A 22,477-nucleotide genomic window follows, 5' to 3' on the forward strand; every position below is an offset into this window, starting at 1 on the left:
GTTTGCTTTTGCCATAAATTAAGGAAAAGCAAATATTCCCTCAATAATTAGTTCAATCACCAATTCTTTCAATATATTTTATAAAAACCCTGGAGATTTATGTATTTTGGGGCCTTAGTTTATAAAATAAAGTTTTGGGTGAAAATCCCACGTTAAAATAATGAAAAACGGAGTTAAAACGAAGTCGTAGTCGAAAAACCGGTAAAAAGGGGTTGTCTGCGAGACCCTCGCATGCGAGGCTTCGGACCCGGGCTTCGGACCCTGGCTTCGGACCCTGGCTTCGGTCTGCGTCTCGTGCGAAGCCTCGGCTTCGGATCAGAGGCCTCGGATGCGAGGCTTCGGTCCAGAAGCTTTGGTTTCGGATCCTTAAAGCTATTTTACTCGTTTTTACCCCGTTTCAAGCGATTTTTGACCCGGTTAAGGGTCGAGATGACCCAAATGATTACAAAAAGTTAAAGTAACTTTCGAGAGAGATTTGGGAGAGATTTGGGAGAGATTTCAATTAGAAAGAGATAGAGTGAAAACGATTTAGAGAGGTTTCGTTTGTGATTAATTTGAGTGTCCGGCTTCACAACGCAAGGTTCGTAAACCCCATTAAACCGTGTTTTAGTGTCGTACACAATCCTGATGATTGTGCAATAGTGTTTTATCGCTTTGGTTCGTTGTTTAGCACTGTTAAGGCTAAGGAAAATCAAACACATGAACTTTCCAAATGATGATTTCTCATTAAAATAGCGAATTGTATAGTGATTACATAACGTAAACCCTAGCATACAAGGGTTATTGGAGTTGACCGGTTTGACTTGTTGACTTTGAATTGACCGAAATTTGACGGTTGTCACATATATATACGAGGGTTCACGGTCTGAGGGGTTCACGACCGTGAACCTCGTTTACGGTCTGAGGTCGGCTGACGTTTACGACCGATAACGAGCCCCAATGCGATAAGGTTTGGTTTCCGAGGCGATAAGATCCGATGAGTTTGCGGCTGTGAGGGTTCACGGTCCGAGGAGTTTACGGCCGTGAACCTTTTGCAGCCCGAAGTGTTTTTTGTCCGAAGCGAAGGAATAAGATGCGAAATTTCTCGGTTTCTAAGCATTTCCTTCCTATTTCAACCACAATTATTTTAAGGAATTTTAATAAACAAAGGTTATTATTTTAACCTTAATAAAAACCCAAAACAATAAGGAACACTTTAGTTGACTAGGGTTGACTTTACAAATAGAAAATAACGGGATGTTACATGCATAACTAGAGAAAACTTAGATCCAAAGCTATTAGGGTTATATGTACACCATAGGAGTGTTGTAGTACTCAAAACCCACCAATTACTTACGCCGTTGTCCAAATACCATGTGTCCTTCTCATTCTCGTTTGTCGCTGGAAAGACTTTATCTTCATTCAGCAATACCCAGTTATCCATATCCTCACCCCATACATTTAACAGAAGAGCATGTTCTTCTTCTTGCACCTGTGTTAGATTGACATCAGCTTCCTTCCTCTTGGGATTTGGGCACTCTGATGCAAAGTGTCCAAACAAGTCACAATTGAAGCACTTTATGTGACTTTTGTCTCTTCCCTTTCCTCGACTATTGCCTGTATCCCGGGATGATTGATGATTGCCTCGACCTCCTCTACCCCTTGAACCTCTTCCTCGATAACCTCCTCAACCTCCCCTTTCATTAAAAGATCCACGACCTCTTCTTGTTGTACTAGGAGAGCCCTTTTGTGATTTTTGACCCATTTTCCCTTCAGATCTAGTCAGCAACAAACCCGCCTCAACATTCAAGTTTTCACCAGGAACTCGTAGTCGATCTTTATAGGCTTTGATTCTTCTAATAGCTTCTTCAAATGGCATTGTATCCAAGTCTGAATACTGTTCTATCGAGGCCACAAGTTGTAGAAATTTTTCTGGGACAAAATCTAGCAATTTCCTTACCAGCATGTCATCTTCTATTGTTGCCCCGAGACTAATGTACTTTGAGTTTATCCCACTCAACTTTCCTGCGAACTCATCTATGGTCTCCCCCACCTTCATTCTAAGTGTAACAAACTCACTTTTAAGTGTGTGCAATCTCGCCTTTTGCACTCGATCTGCACCTAGGTACCTGATCTTCAACGAATCCCACACCTCTTTTGCAGTTTTCTTCTTTGCTACCTGCATGAGAATATCTTCTGGTATTGCTTGAAAGATGTAGGCACGTGCCATGTTGTTCTTCTTTTCATCCACAACCACTGCGACTGTTGTTTCTATGGATTCCCAAACACCTTGAGCATCCATGATGGCGTCCATCTTAATCGCCCATGTGGTATAATTTGTTAAAGTCAACATAGTACATTGGAAGGACACACCACCGTTATCTTTTGTGACTTGATGGATGGGACCTGTCATGTTATCGTATCTGATATATTTGGGCATAAACTTTGAAGCACTTTGATACCAAGTGTTGGAGGACCCCTTCTAGGATCACAGAGTGTTCATACCCAAAACGTAAAAAAGAATATAATGGTGCAGGAAAAGCTTCATGTTACTTTATTTCTGAATACTTTTATGACTGAAGGAAATTACAATGCTTAAATAACATAAAAAGAAAAACTAAAAAAGCTAAAAATATGCAACACGTGGGTTCCTAACTAGGTGGCAACTAAGCCACTTATTCCTTCAAACTAGGTCAACACTAAGACCAAGTCATAATTACTATTCCCACAGAACATGCTCGCACAAGGAATTGCTACAACCTTGGCAGCATACGAAGCAGTCCGAAACGGAAACACTGGGAATATTGGAAGTGGCACTCCCACAACTCACCAAAACAACCCCAGACACTGCTCCTATAAGGATTTCATGGGCTGCAAGCCTCGATCCTTTTACAAAACTGAAGGAGTTGTTGGTCTATCCCATTGGATAGAAAAGACTAAGGTAGTTTTTCACATCAGTGCTTTCCCCGATGACTGTCGGGTTAAGTACGCCACCTGCATGTTCATGGACTCTGCCTTAACTTGGTGGAATAACCATGCGAAGTCCATGGGAATTGTTGAAGCTTATATCATGGGTTGGGAATGCATGAAGCAGATAATGACCAACGAGAATTGTCCTCCTCATGAGATACAGGCTCTAAAGCAGGAGCTTTGGAACTTTGTCATGAAAGGATGAAAAGTAGCTGCCTACACCTCTCGATTCAATGACCTTGCAAACCTTTGCCTGGGAATGGTGACCCTAATGGGTTTTGAGCATATCTACATTCCTATATGATAATGCAACCCTAATTGCTTTGGATCTAAGTTTTTCATTAGTTATACATGCAAATAGAAATTCCAAAGCAATAACCCTAATACTAGCATACAATTTCGAAATCTATATGAAAAATAGGGTTAGAAGATTACCTTGCTTGCTATATAGTAATAACAAGATTTCCTTTGGTTTATCTTGACTCTTGAAAGCTTAGTACCTCAAGTGTTTCGCCTCTAATGTAGTCACAAACACCACTAGCAAAGGATGAGAGGAGATAGAGGAAGTAAAGCATTATCAAAATCGGCTAGGGTTCTCCAAGAAAGAATAGGGCGGAAAATCATATGCTAGGGGTTCCTTATATAGCTGAGGCTGCTAGGTTTTTCAGGTGGAAACCCTAATTTCCTTGCTTAGGCCTTATGCAGTCCATAGACCTCCTACTCTAGAAGCCTTGGACGAAATTCTATAGGGCCTCCTATAGATTTCGTCCACACCATCCATAAGGAGTCCATCAACCCAATTTTGCAACTATCAATGATTTGCAAAACCAGTCCCCGTTCTTTTAATCAGTTCCTTTAATCCAAAAATTAATTCCAAATTAATTTCTGATTAAATACTAATTAAATAATATGATTTCTAATTAATATATTATTCTTATAATATATTAATAAATCATTTATTAAACTCTTTCTCCAAAAGTCATCCTATCAAGTTGCTATGGTGAAGGCAACCCAAAAGGACCATGCTACCATCAAATCAAGTACATACCAATTAACGTTATGGGGTTAGACACCTAATCCAATAGTCTCCCACTTGGATAAGTCTAATAACTATAATTGCAAGTATGACTTCAGAATCTGATTAGCAATCGTAGCTCTCAAAAGCCGATGTCGAACTTTGACCTAGTCAATGACGCGTCCTTTAGATAATGGATAATATAATCCTCCATTCTGCAAGATATCAAGTGGACAAAGACATGGAACATAATTATTCTTAATGTCCAACAGATTGTTTCCCGATTTCTGATTTGCTTGACAACGAACTTAACTGAACACATTAATTTAGTCTTGACCGGGCCCGACACATAAGTCAACACAAAATCATCGAGGGGTCGAAGATATTGCTTTTACCCCTTGAGATAAAAGGAACAGATAAAATTTGACTTATATGCTTGTACTATTTACTTATTGATGTGTATTTTAATGCACTAGTTTTTTATTTATAATTCCTAGTTTATCACATCTAAACCACACCTTACAAGCAGTGAACCCGATCGAGTATAATATAGCGTTGATAAACAAGGGTGCCGAACACAAGGGGAACAGTAGTGAATTAATTTAAAATGTTTGATTATAGGTTACACAAAACACACGAAAGCAGTAAAGAAAGGTTTTATTAAATTAAATCTCAAACAAACAACTAAATAGCAAATCTCGATAAACTGACTGAAGACAAATCTCTTTAGGTACTTTGATTTAGACAAATTACATCTTAAGATCATAGATAATTGCACACACAGATTTATTTATTCATATTCACCGATTTCTAAAATGATTAGGTTCATGTTCACTATTTCTAATCCTTTAGCAAACAAGTCAATTCAAGCAGTGATCAGTTGATTAAATTAACAGGTTTCCTAGTGTCCAGTTCGTATCAAGCAAGACTTGTAATATTGGTTAATTACATTTGTCAACTCAATCAACTTATATGTGGTTGTTCATCACACATGCTCACACATTAAGTTACTTATTTTCTACTTAACCCTAGGTTCATGTTCACTAATACTAGACATACAATCTTGTTTTCACAAAACTATATGATTCAAGCAATTAAGAAGATGTTCATATAACTCAATAAACTTGATTATTAACAGAAAATAATTATCATTAACACATAAGGATCTTTTAACAAGCTCAACAAGATAAATTAAACACGAATAAAACGATCCACATAACAGTTAATCCATAAATCAAGGTTTCATCTAATCATAAACACAAAGCAAAGGGTTTTAACACCCAAATCAGAAAGTAATTTAATATAGAATCATAATTAAATGAAAAACATGTTCACGTTAACAAACTACATGATTACCAACACGAATCTACTCTCCAATCCTTCAGATCTTCGCTTCATAGCAGCTTAACGGCCTTCCGGCCGCTCCCTATATCCTCAAAACGGCTTCTTGGGGGTTTATAATCGCAAGAATCAATCTAGGGTGTAAGATCTCTCATTAGGGCTAATTTTCGACTCTGTTTATAGTTTTCAACGTCAACTCGACGAGTTTGGACACCAAATTGGCGAGTTCTTCATTGAAATCCCGTATTCCCCAAGTCAGCGTCAAGAATCGCGAAGATTCTGATCAACTCGTCGAGTTTGTGATTAACTCGACGAGTTCGTTGCGAATCACCTTTTTCTCAAAACAAGAAACTTGTCCGAAATTGTGTCTAGTTTTCAGAACATTTTGAATCTCGTCAAACGAAGTTACGAGTCATGAGATATGGTCAAAACACTGACGAGGGTTCAAGCTGTCCAGCAACATCATTTTTGCATCTTTTTAGCTCCTTTCTCCTCCTTTTGCATTCCAGCTCCCATTTTAACTGTAATTTAACATTTCAAAGCGTATTAAGTATCTTTTAGTTATAAATAACATAAACAAATAGTATAAAATAATAAAAAAACATCATAAATTTATGCGTAAAATAGACATTATCAAACTACCCCACACTAGCCTTTTGCTTGCCCTCAAGCAAAACTGATTTTATTATTACCATAACAAGACTTTAGCTACCAACATCGCGCAAGAAAATCTATTTTGAGTCTCTCCATTACTCCAAGACCGCAATGCATGTATTTGTGTCTAAATTTTTCCTATGAACCTCCCCAATCCTAAATACTCACAATCTTCATAAACACTTGTCCACTTCTTTTGAACAACGCTTATTTTTATGCATCCCTCCAAATCCATCCCCAAAAATCTTTATTAACCTCAAGGTAATTTTTTGATTAAGCTCCCAAGCATACATATAGAAAAATAACCTAGAAAAAAATTACAATAAATAATTACTTGGAAAATTGTCTTATTTCTTCACTTTTTTCAAGATCTTCATCCTTTGATAGCTCATATTCACTCAACAACTTTTTTTTTCAACTTTTTTTTTTCACAACTTTTTTTTCACTTTTTTTTCACAACTTTTTTTACTTTTTTTTTTCCATAACTCACTTTTTTCACTCAAAACTAAAAACCTAAGAAAAATATATGCTTAAGCAAAAGAACTTAATCTTTAACCCTTATTGGTTAGAGATATTAGTCTAATGTGCAATGACTGCATAAGCTCTCTTAGATACATTTCTGCTACACAATGCTAAACATATTGCGGCCCTCAAACTAAGCAAGGTCGTGTTTTTGTTCCATGATTTCACTAGGATAGGGAGGCTCAAATAAACATTGAAACTCGCATCGGATCGTCCCACACAACGCTAGCAACCTAGATCTCAACACAACAATTTTTTTTCACTAGATTCAATTTTAGATCATTGTTTCAAATATTTCTAATAATTTTTAAATCCTAGTCATTTTTCAAATTTTAATTTATCAGTAAGCTTGTAGTCCTATATTCGACCCCCTACCCCATACTTATTTGATGCAATGTCCCCATTGCATGCTAAAACAATTAAAGAACATAAATTAAAGAGAGAGAATTGGAACATACTCCCCTGGGGTAGTAATGGCGAGATCCAATGGGGCTGCTAAAAGTTGCTCCATAAATTGCTGGAAGACTAAAAACTGGAACTGCTGCTTCCGAATGTGCCGGAAAATAAAATCAAGAACGTCGACCTCTAAAATGTGGTGCAAAAGATTGCAAACTAATGCAATGTATGATGACTACGACGTGGGAAGTGTCGACCACATCGTATCGTCGAGTGAGGAAAAATCTGTATCGCAAATAATAGCGTGGCCACAACGTGGGAAGTGTCGACCACGTCGTGGTATCTAGAATGGTAGCTTCCTTCTTGCGATGAAAAACTCCCGCACGAAATAGGAAAGTGTCAACCATGTCGTGGCAGCCAGGACAATAATTCTGCTTCGCGTCGAAATAAAACTCCATGGCATGGGAACAACTCATCCATGTCATAGGAATCACTGTATAGTTAGAAACGCTCTACCGAAATCGACACGCACCCCACACTTATTAAAAGTCATGGCTCTCAATTGTCAACTTCAAACTCTCTCACGGCTTTTTTCGCGTGACAAATCAACATTTTTCCCCAATTGTTGAAATTTCTGAAAGCATCCGAATGGTAAAAATTTTGCAGAGATCTGAAACATCAATAGCATCAACATGGAAAACATAATTTAAACAAACTAAAAATAAAATAAAAACTCACTAAAATAAAAAAAAATAGCAAACCAAAATAACTAAAAAGGATATCACAATCACTCATCTTCGTCGAAATCAAACTACAACTGTTGATTAAATCCCTTGCATGCAAGAGGTGGTTTGTGAAAACATAAACTTCCGGGACCTGTCAGAGTAATTCGTCTGTTTTCTTTGCACCATTAACTAATAAGTAGAACAAGAGTTGACCCAACTAGTCAATAGTAGCAAAAGTTCGGTCTTCCACTTAACCACCACGATATGCCTCGCTATACTACGCCTTGTGGATTGAGTTGGACAAATCACCAAAGTAGTAGACTAAACAAGTCACGAATTCCCTAATCGCTTGCAATCTCGAAACCCATGCAAAAAGTAAAACCAAGCAATGCGTCTGATCACGAATTGTTGCACATAACAACAAAAACATTCCCGACAAGTGACATGATATCAATGAAAATAAAATAAAAATAAAACTAAAAATGAAAAAAAAATAACGAATAATCAAATAAACCAAATTAATTGAAAACCATTCCCCGGCAACGACGCCAAAAACTTGATATGTATTTTTAATGCACTAGTTTTTTATTTATAATTCTTAGTTTATCACATCTAAACCACACCTTACAGGCAGTGAACCCGATCGAGTATAGTATAGCTTTGATAAGCAAGAGTGTCGAACCCAATGAGAACGATAGTGAATTAATTTAAAATGTTTGATTATAGGTTACACAAAACACATGAAAGCAGTAAAGAAAGGTTTTATTAAATTAAATCTCAAACAAACAACTAAATAGCAAATCTCGATAAACTGACTTAAGACAAATCTCTTTAGGTACTTTGATTTAGACAAATTACATCTTAAGATCATAGATAATTGCACACACATATTTATTTATTCATATTCTCCGATTTCTAAAATGATTAAGTTCATGTTCACTATTACTAATCCTTTAGCAAACAAGTCAATTCAAGCAGTGATCAGTTGATTAAATTAACAGGTTTCCTAGTGTCCAGTTCGTATCAAGCAAGACTTGTAATATTGGTTATTTTAGTTTGTCAACTCAATCAACTTATATGTGGTTGTTCATCACACATTAACTTACTTATTTTCTACTTAACCCTAGGTTCATGTTAACTAATACTAGGCATGCAATCTTGTTTTCACAAAACTATATGATTCAAGCAATTAAGAAGATGTTCATACAACTCAATAAACTTGATTATTAACAGAAAATAATTATCATTAACACATAAGGATCTTTTAACAAGCTCAACAAGATAAATTAAACACGAATAAAACGATCCACATAACAGTTAATCCATAAATCAAGGTTTCATCTAATCATAAACACAAAGCAAAGAGTTTTAAGACCCAAATCAGAAAGTAATTGCATATAGAATCATAATTGAATGCAAAACATGTTCACGTTAACAAACTACATGATTACCAACATGAATCTACTCTCCAATCCTTCAGAGCTTTGCTCCATATCAGCTTAACGGCCTTCCGGCCGCCTCCTAGATCCTCAAAACGGCTTCTTGGGGGTTTATAATCGCAGAAATCAATCTAGGGTGTAAGATCTCTCATTAGGGCTAATTTTTTACTCTATTTATAGTTTTCAGCGTCAACTCGACGAGTTTGGACACCAAATTGGCGAGTTCTTCATTGAAATCCCGTATTCCCCAAGTCAGCGTCAAGAATCGCGAAGATTATGATCAACTCGTCAAGTTTGTGATTAACTCGACGAGTTCTTTGAGAATTACCTTTTCGCAAAACACGAAAGTCATCCAAAATTGTGTCTAGTTTTCAGAACAACTAGACGTTATCACATATCAAATCATACACAAGTATAAGGACCCGGTCCTTAGTCCTTCGCAGATACTTAAGAATGTTCTTAACTGCTATCCAGTGAGCTTTACCCGGGTTCCCTTGATATCGAATGACCATGCTCAAAGCAAAAGCCACATCAGGGCGAGTACATGTCATAACGTACATGATCGAGCCAACGGCGGAAGCATATGGTACTCGACTCATTTCCGCTATCTCTGCATCGGTACTCGGACTCTGAGTCTTACTCAGTTTGGTATTACTCTAGATAGGTAACTCCCCTTTCTTGGAATTCTCCATGTTAAAACGTTTTAACACTTTATCCAAGTAAGTACTTTGACTAAGTCCAATTAGTCTTCTACTCCTATTTCTTAATATCCTTATCCCCGTAATATAAGCAGCCTCTCCTAGATCCTTCATAGCGAAACACTTCCCAAGCCAGGACTTAACCTCCTGCAAGGTTGGAACGTCGTTTCCAGGTATAATGGATCTACAAATGGTCCGTTAGGTGTGACGTTTAAATACACTAATGTAGCTACTAAATGAACGCAACCATAGCCATTTAGTTGCCATAAACTGTAACTACATTCCTTTTTTGTGACATCAATAATGTACGAATCATCGATTTTCTTTGTTTCAAACTTCATACTCCCACAAGACACAACCTGCCAATGCCTACATAATGTAATGCAAATATTTAGAGTTAAGAGAGGTAAGGTATGTATGAATAAATAAGTGTGCAAACCTTTGGTCAGTTTGGAGAATATTCAATCTTGTTCTGTTATTTAGACAAACAGAGTAATAATTCCATCCTTGACCTGTTAGTTTCATAGTCACCATCCTTTTCATCACATATATACGGATGTCCTCTAACATGCTGATAATATGTTTCTTCATAGCATCCAAAATGCAACTATTAAAGCTCTCTGAAAAGCCATTCTCCACAGACTCACAAGATGAATTGTGAACTCTGAAAAAAGCTAGAGACCAAGTCTTTGGATCTCTATCCATAAGATGCATAATGACTTCAGGATTCAACTTTTCAATCTCTTTCATGACTATGTTAAAATATGCTTCAATTGTTGCCTTGCTTGCTCTCCAAAACAAATTTTCAAACTTGGCTCCACTAAACTTCTTTCTAAAATTGGCATATATATATGCCTAGCATACTGCCAATGTTCTGCTACTGGGAATACTTCTTTGACTGCCTCAACCAAACCCTTCATATGTAACAGGAATGAATGAAGTTAGAAATGTAAATATTTATTATATTATGTTTAATATTTTAGAAACATACCTTTTGTTGACCAGGAATTAAAACCAAACCACTTCCTTCATTCCAACATTGCAAATCTTCTAAAAGATTTTCAATGAACCATTTCCAATTCTCCTTGTTTTCTAGACATACAACTGCCCAAGCAATTGTGAATATTCCATTGTTACAATCCCTACCAACAACACAAAGCAACTCACCTTGGCAAAAACCTTTTTGGAAACAACCGTCCAAGTTAATGATCCTTCTACATCCTCTCTCCCCCCTCCTCCTCCTCTTTGACTGCAGCAAAGCATTTGTAAATCTTGTTGAAGTAATTCTTACCATCGGGCATTGCATCCACAAAATTTTTAACAGTGGTTCCAGGATTTGATCTTTTAATCTCCTTACCATATGACCGTATTCTAGCATAATTTTCTTTAACCGTGCCTTCATCTAGACTCAATGCATACTTCTTGGCTCTCCTACACTGACTCTACTCACAACAATGCCAAAAGTGGTTTTCACCTCCTCTCTAAGTAATCTGACACTCATCTTTTGATTGTTAAAAAGTTGTTGGGTAAAGTGGGTACCTATCCATTTATAAGTGACAATTGATCCGAATTTGAAATTATGTGCACAATTAAGGTCACTAATAAGAGACTTGATTTGGAAAGACTGATCATCACTCATCAATGAACCCCAAACCCTAAATGTACATTTTCCATGTGACATCCCCATTTTCACGGCCAGAAAAGACCGATTTTGTTTATGCTTTATAAAAATCAGAGTACCCTTTTAATAAAAATGTTGCGGAATTTGTTCCCAGAAAATACATGATAAATACTTTATCAAAGCATTTCCGAAGAAATGTATTTTATTCATTTAAAACATTTGGGATGTCGTCTTCAATACAGAAACATAAGCATAAACAGAACTTACATTCATTTAAACTAGTGATCTACATCTCTTTTAAATCTCTCAGTGTAAAGTAGCTTCATATCGACACCTGTGATACAAATAAGCTTGAGTGGGTCAGGTTAGGAAACCTGGTGAGTACATAGGGTTTTCAACCCAAAATAATATAATTATGTTTAATCATTAAACAATCAACCCAATTACCCATCCCCATTATCTTCTTTATTTCTTAAGGATCTCCCCTTAAAATCATTTATCGTTCACTCATTCAGTCCTAAGGAGTAGGCACGAAGTCCATCGTTGCCAATGACACAACTGTCAATATTATCTATTAAGCACAGCTGCCAATACTATCATTTAGGCACAGCTGCCAGAATTATGACATTCTCTATTAGGCGCAGCTGCCGAAATTGTCCTTTGGGCGCAGCTGCTAGGGTTATAATGTTCTCTATTAGGCGCAGCTACCGATACTATCCTTAGAGCGCAGCTGCTAGGATGTTTAGAGTAGATCAAAAACATCTACAGGTTGTGGCGCAGCTGCCAATGCTCATCTATAGGGTACTAGGTCCATTGTTGCCAATGTTCACCTATAGGGCACTATGTCCATACTGCCAATGTTCCTCTATATCAGCTTTCATCCCTCATCATTCATCTACCCATGTTTTACCCAACATATTTTGTAGATATAAAATACATATACAGTTTAAATCATTTAAAACATGTATAAAATCGTTCATCCAACATAGATAACAAGTATACAGATAATATGCACACATAGCACGTAATTTATATAAAATACTTCATATCTATGTGTAAGATGAAAGTAACTATGCACTCACCTGAAAAGGTGGTGACTCGGCACTCGGACAGCACTTCGTTACTCTTAAAACATTTTTCCCTTTACAAAACCTAGTATCAATACCACTAGGGTTTAGTCTAACGTTAACTGCGATTAATTAATAGTCTAGCTATTATTACTATTATATAAGCGTTAAACAATACTCTTCACCCACTATGTACAGACAGGGGCCAGACATGGAACACCGGAGGGCATGATCATTTTGACATATAGCACTTCTAAAATCCAGCAACCCAAGTGGCCCTCCAAACCAGATTCCCCGTACCGCGAGTGGTTAAAAAGATATTATAACGACACTTATATAACTCATAATCATAGCCCAAATACTTATTATAAGGTCCTAATAACATTACTATATTAAAACATAAGCTATACTAAAGATAGGGTAGGCATAGCTCACTTACAGTGGGTTTTCTCGAAAATCGGGCTTCGCTGGAGCAGAGTTTCTTAGCCGAAAGGCTCTTTTCTTGGGGCTTCGGGAGCCTCGGGGCTTCCTTCGGGTGCTAGGGGGTTTACCTAGACTTTAGGGGGCTTAAGGGAGGCTAGAGAGAGAAAGCAGAGAGAGAAAGTGAAGTTGGATGGTGTGGAGAATGAAGGGAACCCGACACCTCTATTTATAGGCTGTCTGGCAGCTTGACTCGTCGAGTCCACCTCCAACTCGTCGAGTCCATGGCCAGGTGTCAGCATTCTGGTGACGAAACGTGCGTGGCCTACATTGTGCCACGTCACCCCTTTAGCAGCAGCACCCTGCCGACTTCTAAACCCCGTAACTTTCGCATATGAGCTCCATTTTTGACGTTATTTATATCCACGCGTAGGTAAAAACAAGATCTACAACTTTCATTTTGACTTCGTTGGCTAATTCTTGGCCGATCTTAAATTTAACAGTATGAGAAGATTATACTGTTAAATGACTGCGTAAAATTCATAACTTCTACATACGGACTCCGTTTTCGTCTGTCTTTTTATCGTTGAGCTCCTATTAATGAGATCTTCAATTCTCATTTAGGTCGCGTTGGCCAAATCGCTCGATCTATAATTTGAATTTCAGGTTGTGCACTACTTTGCCAAATCTTAGAAAAATCATAACTTCCTCATACGAAGTCAGATTTGGGCGTTCTTTTTTTTTTGTATGTTCTCGGTTTAACGTATACTACAACTTTCATTTAGATCTCTAAGGCTAAAAAATAGTTTATCAACAAATCACTTTTTACGATTCCCGGTGTCGTGCCGGTTTTGCCGTAAAACTTGGACAGCTCATAACTTCTTCGTTATAACTCAGATTTCAGCGTTCTTTATATGTACGGAACCCTTGTGACATATACTGTAACTTGGATAACATTATTTATTCTAAATAATCTTCTATTAAAAAGTCATTTTTGACGCTTATTGTCTCTAAATTGACTAGCCCGAATCTGCGGGCGTTACATTCCATCACAATATTTAGCGAGCAACCGTCTACTATTATTTTTCACAAAACATAATTGATAAGCATTTGCAACAACATGGTTACAGAGCATGCGTTTCAATTGTTTAGGACTCTCAAATCTCATACCTAACACAGGTTCCTGCTCCTTCCACTATAGCTTTTCATTGAAAATATTTGGCAACTCAAGATAAACATCTTCATTGTCATCCATGTCTTCTTCTAAAGGTTCACCCAAACCTGCATTCTCACCCATGTTGACATCAGACCCATTATCCTTTTTGAAAAAATGAGGGCTGCTAAGGTCATCTTCATCGTCATCAACATCCACATCCTCAGCCATATGGTCATCCTCATCCTCATCCAAATGCCCTATCTCAAATTCCTTAATTAGTCCTACACCATCCATCACTTCTTCCCCTATGTTATCAACAATCTCTTCTTTGTGTTCATCCAACCATTCATGCATGTTACTATTACCAAAATGGTCTACATACATAGGGAGTATAACACCACATTCATAAGCAACTGCTATAAAATCGGCATCATCCATCTCATTGGAAATTAAGGTCAAAGCTTTAGGAAAATCAATATTTGGTTGGCAGTAATAGAGCTTCTCACACTTTTCTCCATTGAACCTTTCGATAAACTCATAACACCCGTTCTTGTCCATGCCTGCGAAATCGATGTAGGACAACCTTTGAGTAATCCCACCGGTGTAGCGTATGGGGTATTTGGCGAAGATTCCTTGGAAGTGCACATCGACTTGGATGAATACGAGATCCGTGTTTGAGGTTTCAGGAGACGAAAGCAAGTAAGAGTTTATCGAAAGAGATGGAAGTGGTGAACAGTTGACGAGAAAAGGTCTCGTTTAAAATCGGTAAAGCTATGTAATGAACAGTGAGTGAACAAATTATTATGTGACATTATTTAATGACATGACAATGTACAATATACACAGTTAGCATCAGTAGCGGACGCAGACTGTTTTAGTAGGAGTGTCCCTCGTACTTCAAGCCGGTGCACATAATAGAAAAAAAAATTACACTACGTGCCGGAAATTGAGCAGTGGCCCGGGACCCCCAATGCTCCACTAAGGTCCGCCACTGGTTAGCATGCTATTGGGTTAAGTAAAATAGGTGGCATAAATATAACCAACTGACCCCTTCATAAATGAAATAATGACGTAATAGTGGCTCGGGACCCCAATGCTCCACTAAGGTCCGCCACTGGTTAGCATACTATTGGGTTAAGTAAAATAGGTGGCATAAATATAACCAACTGACCCCTTCATAAATGAAATAATGACGTAATCGACCCGATAAAATAATGTCCGTTCCCTCATAAAGTCACTTAAAAAGTTAAGTGCCTGAAAGGCAAAGTTCATAGGGCGTATTTGTTTTGTTCCCCTTTTATCATTTAATGTATGAAACTTTAGATTTTTTTATATAAAACTTTAGATATTTATTTTTGCAACTTTAAATTTTTATGTTAAAACATTATAACTTATATTTGGAAAATCGCAAAACTAAGTTTTTTTTTTTAGTTAACATTTGGTTTCCTCGGTTTCTAAAGCGAATTAGAATTCGATTTTCGTTTTGGTCTACAAAATTTGAATTCGATTTGGTTCGATTTTCGAATTGGAAGAAAAAAATCAAACAAAGGAAATTGAATCGATTCCCACCCCTACTTCTAAGTCCTAAAGTTGGTAAGTTTCGAAATCTTAATCCTTGAAGCTTAAGAATTTTCTTGCGTGACAAATACGGAACCATAATGGAAACTAATAGATAGTATGTTCATAATATCAGGATAGTTTCCTTATTTATCTTAATAGACAGCTTCCATTTTTATAAGCATTCGAGAAGGTCAAGGATTCTACTTTGTAACTCTATATATTTGCCAATGGAAATTATATTCTAAACAGACTTCTGATTCAAAATCATCTGGACTTCTTTTTGGTGACCTGTGAACGATTAGAGAGAGTGTACAAAACCCTAGAAAAAGTTGAAGGAGATGGAAAGATCGAGCCCAAAGCACAGGGATAAGGATTCAAGCAAAGACTACAAGCATCGAAGCAGCAAACACGCCGATGACCACCATATCTCCAAACACAATAAACACAGTGACACCTACGGAGATGATCGACGAGAACCTGAGAAATCTGATGGTGGTGAAGATGGGGTGAAGCGTGAGAGGTCATCATACAATAGAGAATTGAGAGAGAAATCGGTGGATAACAGATGGCGCCACAACCACAAGAGGAAAGATAGAGGTGTAGAGTGTGATGAGGATGATAAACGAACAGATGGGTCTTCTACAGATGATGTTAAGAGCGGAGGCATCTCTCTCGTTGCCTTATCAAAGGCCAAAGCAACATTACTGAAGCGAAAGGAGCTTGCAGAGAAGATGAAGAAGATCCCCATGTTAAACAAGGGTGCTGACTCAGCAAGAGATGGCCTGAAACCTCCATCTAGTTCACGAATACCACCTCCCCCGCCACAATCTGCGACTGCTGGTGGGCTGCCCCAACTTCCAGAGTTTACTGCCCCAATGTTTGAACCTGTAAAACGGGCACAAGAACTTGCTGCCAAGATTTGTTTTAGACAAGACCCGGAATTTGCCCCGCTTATAAGCATGTTTCCAGGACAGCTGGCGCCAAAGTTGACTGTTCAATCTGAGCCTTCAAAGGCTCTTGTTCTTCGTTTGGATGCATTCAATAGGGAAGTAGATGAAAATGGCAATGTGGTAAATATACCAAAGGTAAACAACCTGAGCACCATTAAGGTTAACATTAACAAAGAGAAAAAAGATGCATTCCAGATTCTGAGACGGGAGTTAGAAGTGGACCCTGATAAAAACCCTCACTTTGATTGGCGAATGGGAATTGATAAAAACAAGCTTTTAAGGCCTAAAAGGATGACCTTTCAGTTCGTGGAGGAAGGCAAATGGACTAAAGATGCAGAAATCACCAAGTTGAAGAGTAAATTTGGTGAATCACAAGCGAGAGAGTTCAAAGCAAAACAGGCACATCTTATTCCTGATATTGAGTGGTGGGACGTGTCAGTTCTTGATATACTAAAGAAAGAGAAGATTACTTTATACATAGAACACCCCCGCCCAATCGAGCCGCCATTTAAACAGGCCCCACCGCCACCTCAGCCCCTAAAACTTACCAAAAAAGAACGCAAAAAGCTCCGCACTCAAAGACGTCTCGCCAATGAAAAAACCAGGCAAGAAATGATCCGACAAGGGCTTCTAGAACCCCCAAAACCCAAAATTAAAATGAGCAATCTAATGAAAGTCCTCGGGTCAGAAGCCACCCAACACCCAACCCGTCTCGAAATGGAAATCAGAAGCGCAGCCGCCGAACGCGAACAAGCTCATATTGACCGGAATAACGCCCGGAAATTGACTCCGGCGGAAAGACGCGACAAGAAAAAACGAAAAACTTTTCAATGACGATAATACGCTTGAGACAATTGTTTCTGTGAATAAAGTAGAATCCTTGACCTTCTCCAATACTTAAATATGGAAAATACTAGTATCTAATAGGAACTTGACCATGATTTCTTATATCCTAGAAACTAAGATTTCTTATTCTTTGTCTCATGATTCCATAATTTTAATCCGTATATAGTTAGAGCGTAACATATATGTTAATTTTAGTAACACTACAACATGATATATAGACACATTTAGCACCACATAAATACAAATATCATTATTTTAGCATAAGTTTAAAGTTTATACAATTCAAATTTGACTAAGTCAAAATTAAAGATTTTTTTTCAACTGAAGTGCCTCAAGTATAGACATGATGTGGTTCGGGATGTTCTCTTTGATGCTTGTCGGCGTGCTGGTATTTCTGTCAAAAAAGAAGCGTCAGTGAACTTTTTGACGGACCCGCAGGATGGAAGGTCCACATTTAGACCGGCTGAAATTTTGGTCTTTGGATGGATAGGAGGGAAGCATGCGTGCGTGGATCTTACTGGGGTCTCTCCTCTCGTTGGTTTGGGGAGCGGGGGTTTCACAGCTGGGCATGCCGCTTTGAAAGCCGCTGCGTGCAAAGTGGTAAAGCACGAGAGTGCATGTATAGAAAATCAACATGTGTTTGTTCCTTTTGCATTCGATACATTTGGTTTTCTCGCACGAGAGGCGGTGGAGCTCCTCAATAGAGTCCAACGGGTCATGCATTCTAATGTCATATCTCATAGATCCACAAATGTTGTTTTTAAAAGAATTGGGTTTGCCATCCAGAAAGGGCTAGCGGCGCTGCTTGTTGCCCGTTTGCCTTCGATCGATATGTATTGAACTAGTCTTTAGAATATTAAAAAATCGTTCAGTTTGAAACCGAAAACACCTATGCTAATTTAAATGGGGAACATTGGTCAAACAGAAAGAAAGAAAGATCAAAAAAGCAAGTATCCTTCTTGTACACAGTAACTCGAAAGCTCATACACAAACTTATCTATGTTCGCTAAAGATCATTATTCATAAAAGACCTTCTATTAAATAGTTGCGACATCAAATGAGTTTTAAAATCATTACTTTTATTTGCTTATTTTTGTTTCCTCTCTACTCAACTCGTGCTCTTTACGTTTACGATGTTCCGTATTTTCTTTCATTGAAATTTTTCCCTCGATAAAAATACACAACTTTGGTCCTTCTAAAAAGTTCAATGAACCACATTTAATTGGTTTCTTTGTTAGATATCAATGATAAAGAAGCAGCTTAGGAACCTTTTTTTTAAGAATTTTTAAATACATTGCTATTACAGGTAAGCACATTCTAATTAGGTGACATCAGAAAAGGTATTTCCTATTCCTGTATCGGTCCCATCACCATTATGTGTTCGATTCTGGTTGGAATACAGTGTGTCATCACCCTCACTTGATCGACCACATGTGACCCTATACAAAATTCCAACGCGGTTTTGTTCATTAGTAATTGTTGCAACCAAAGGGTTTGTAGTCTAGTGGTATTCGGTGTTGCCTTCTCTCCTTGAGGTCAAGGGTTCAAGTCCTATGAGGAACATAGGTGGAGATTTAGGAGTAGAAAAAATTTGTCGTTCCAAAAAAAAAAAAGTAATTGTTGCAAAATATTGTTGTTGACACCATAATATCCGTTTCCTTTCTTATTATTACGAAACATATACCCATACTTTAAATACTGATATTTTAAATGTTGTTAAAGATTAATCATATTTTCCAAAAAAACTCCACCATCTCTAATACAAGTTTGGGAAGGTTTTGTGGTTATAGTCAGGAAAGTTAGGAAAAACCATTTCAAAAATAGGGTTTTGTGACATTATATAATGCCAATCAATTCCTTGAAAGAAAGGGTGATTTTTTTTAGTGAATTATGACCCTCACGTCCTGCATCGGTGTTTTTGTTGGATAGGTGTCCTCCATCACTGTTGAAATTTAATTTACTCTAAATGGCATAATAGAAAAAACAAAAAATAGGAAAAAGCCAACATGATACTACATTTGAAAGGACTGTATATTGCTAGCATTCATAAACTCATACAAAACGTAATTGTCATATAATAAAAATTAAACGACAAAACTTCAGAAATGATCCATGTGGTTTCACAAAATCTGAAGTTTAGTTATTAAGTTTAAAATACCGCACAGATGGTCCCCATGATTTCAAAACTTTGGATGTTTGGTCATTATTGCTCACTTTGTAAATTTTTGTTCGTTAAGTGAAGGACATTTTCATCATTTCACTACCACATAGACCATTTATGAAGTTTTGCATTATTTAAAAAATAAAATATAATTATTTAATATAAAAGGGTCTCTCTCTCTCTCTCTCTCTCTCTCTCTCTCTCTCTCTTAATTTAACATCTATAGAGACAATCAACAAACTCATTACGCTCTTGTATAAAGTCATAGTTATTTGTTGAGTGTTAATGTCATAATCAGATTCATAGGCCAAAACAAATGTCTATGGAAGAGATTTCGGTTTTGTCGTTCTACATCTTGCAAAAAGACCATTATAATCTTGCATATATCAGAAAAGATTCCATTACCATCTCATGTATTTACATGTTTTTTTTAGTAAATTGAAGTTCTTATTATTGTGGAGAACCCACATCAAATGTAGATTAAAACGAAAACCCATATTCTTTCTTTTTGAAATTTATTCTCTGTTTTCATCGGGAACTAATGTGAAGTTAGCATTCTCCGTTTGGATTTGTTAGAATATGGTGTCATCATGAATACCAGAGTCACCATAGATGCATCTTTGTTCAACTTAATATTCTTCACCTTTCCTACTAAAGGAAAACCATTAACCAAATTTATTCTCTGGATCCAAAGATCAGACTCCTCTAGCTTATCTGGGTTTCAGCTGTACTATTAAAGCAATTGAGCATAATTCACAAACCCACACCAAAAAATCGAGCACAAACCCTAATTTCGTGCAAATGAAGTAGATGGAGTTTATAACAGAAGAAGAGGGATGCAGTTTGTTTTCTGAAAACCAACACCAAATCCCCACCCTCCATGGTGACGCTATACCATCTATATCACCACCCCTGATTTTTGAATCCGACGTTAAGCCATCTGCATCTCCATTTTCATCCAAAGACATCTGCCCTAAAAACCCCATCTTTGAACATCTATCCACTACCATCTCCACCAACGGTATCAAACGCTCCAAAATAATTATGCATAAATATTCTCAACGTCTCTACCACCATCCCTTCCATCATGTTCCACCAACTCCCCACATCGCTATTCCACCATAATTGTCTTCTGATTTCACGACCCTAAATTTTAGGATCACATAGCTTTACAACCCAATTTTCAACAACTCGTAGACAACCATTAGAGATTTGGGGCGAGGTGGTGGTAACCGGTGGTGGTGGTGGTGGTGTCGGCTGGAATGTGAAAGAAGGAAGAATATATCTCTAAAAAGAATGAGGAAGATGGTGTTTGGGAGGGGGAGAGAGAGAGAGAGAGAGAGAGAGAGAGAGAGAGAGAGAGAGAGAGAGAGAGAGAGAGAGAGAGAGAGAACTTTTTATATTAAATAATTATATTTTTTTCCTTTTTCTAAATAAGGGAAAAACTTCATAAATGGTCATTGTAGTAGTGAAATGATAAAAATGTCATTCACTTAACGAACAAAAATTGACAGAGTGAGCAATAAGGACCAAACATCAAAAGTTTTGAAACCACGGGGACTATCTGTGAGGTTTTTTAAACTTAGCGACTAAAATTCAGATTTTGTGAAACCATAGGGACCATTTATGAAGTTTTGTCAATTTAAACTAATGCCGACAAAATGTTAATCAAAATCTAGCTAGAGAAGCTTGCTTCTTACATCAAACTAGACTGGATACATAAGGATTGATGATTTTTGTAGTCTTGTCAGTTTATGATGTATGATAGTATGGGTATTTTCGTATTATTTTTTGGGTAATTCGGGTCGGATTGATCGATTTTTACCATTAAATATATAACCGATGCCCGAACCAAATTATAATTCGCATATACATGTGATGACATGTTCGTGACTTTGTGGTGGTGGTGATGAAGATTGGAAAATGGAGATTGAAGGAAGAAAAAAGAAAGAGAAAAATTAGGGTTAGAATCGGAAGAAGAAGGAACCAAAGTTTCTTTTCTTGGAGATGTATATAAGCTCTCCAACACAAAAGAAAGAGAAAGAAAAGCATGGTAGGTATTACCCAAAGGTTTTTTCTTTCAGTGCTTGCCCAAAAAACAAGATTTACAAGCATCATTATGTTTTCATCTGTAACTATAAAGAAAATGACAATCAAATAAATAATTAAAGACTAAAAAAGTAGGGATGACGAAGTTGATTGTACATGTTGTCGGAGAGATGATATTAAGAGCAATGGAAGTTAGATCAACATCGTGAGTGGACGTAAATGGTTATAAGTCACTGGTGTTGTTGCATCTCGTGATAATTCTCCGTGTTGTTAGGTCCTTCACAGAAAAACGAAACGGGTCAAATTCAAGGGAAACATGGTTATAATGAGTAAATTTACGAATTTTAATAATTTAAGCGACATCATGTACATATTTTATAGTGTAGATATGGTTATGATATAATGTGGTGGTTTTTCAATGACTAGTGATTGGAATACGTGTTCCATTAAGAATGAAAATATAATGTGTTTTTCTTAAAGTAAATAATTTAAAATTTTTAACCATGTTACCAGTAAGGGGAGAAGTGGAGCATGTATCCATGTACCATACATTATGAAGAGATTGTACGTGTATGGCATTAAAGACGTTCTAAACTTTATTAGGATTCATGATGGGATATTGAACGGATGAGGTGTCATAGCTAAAGTGTATATGTGGTTGTTTTGAGGTTGATGTTGGAAATTGGGAACGGGACGAGGTTCGAGAAGGTCCGCTTGAATGTGTGTTGTTTATTAGATTAAGGTGTCTAAGGTCTTAACTAAATTGGTATAATCTTAGCGAATAAAAGTAAAGTCCTTTTTGGGTTGCCCTTAAAAGCTAAAAATAACTTGAAATGACTTTAGTAGAGAGATGAAATGATTTGTTAATTTATTATATGATTAATAAATTAATTAGAAATACTTGGAAT

General features: G+C 37.1%; 1 protein-coding gene and 1 pseudogene across 1 annotated transcript; one reads left to right on the forward strand and one right to left on the reverse strand.

Moving 5' to 3' along the window:
- Positions 1-1,091: 1,091 nt before the first annotated feature.
- On the reverse strand, positions 1,092-2,392 carry LOC145121853 (uncharacterized). Its single transcript, XM_079057548.1, has 3 exons — positions 1,672-2,392; positions 1,337-1,518; positions 1,092-1,106 (listed from the first exon to the last, which is right to left on the reverse strand). The coding sequence occupies exons 1-3, from the start codon at positions 2,390-2,392 to the stop codon at positions 1,092-1,094; spliced, it is 918 nt and encodes a 305-aa protein (XP_078913674.1).
- Positions 2,393-15,901: 13,509 nt separating this feature from the next.
- Positions 15,902-17,414, forward strand: LOC145121854 (protein RDM16 pseudogene; annotated as a pseudogene).
- The last annotated feature ends 5,063 nt before the right edge of the window (positions 17,415-22,477 follow it).

Source organism: Lactuca virosa, chromosome 6, assembly GCF_052849685.1.
Source record: "Lactuca virosa cultivar CGN04683 chromosome 6, Lactuca_virosa_CGN04683_v6, whole genome shotgun sequence".
Lineage (NCBI taxonomy): Eukaryota > Viridiplantae > Streptophyta > Magnoliopsida > Asterales > Asteraceae > Lactuca > Lactuca virosa.

Excerpts from the sequence above, each read along its gene's own strand:
- LOC145121853 (XM_079057548.1), bottom strand. The coding sequence starts at position 2,392 with ATGACAGGTCCCATCCATCAAGTCACAAAAGATAACGGTGGTGTGTCC. Across the intron at positions 1,519-1,671 it reads ATCTTTTAATGAAAGGGGAG|AGTGCCCAAATCCCAAGAGG; the intron begins GTTGAGGAGGTT and ends ACTTTGCATCAG.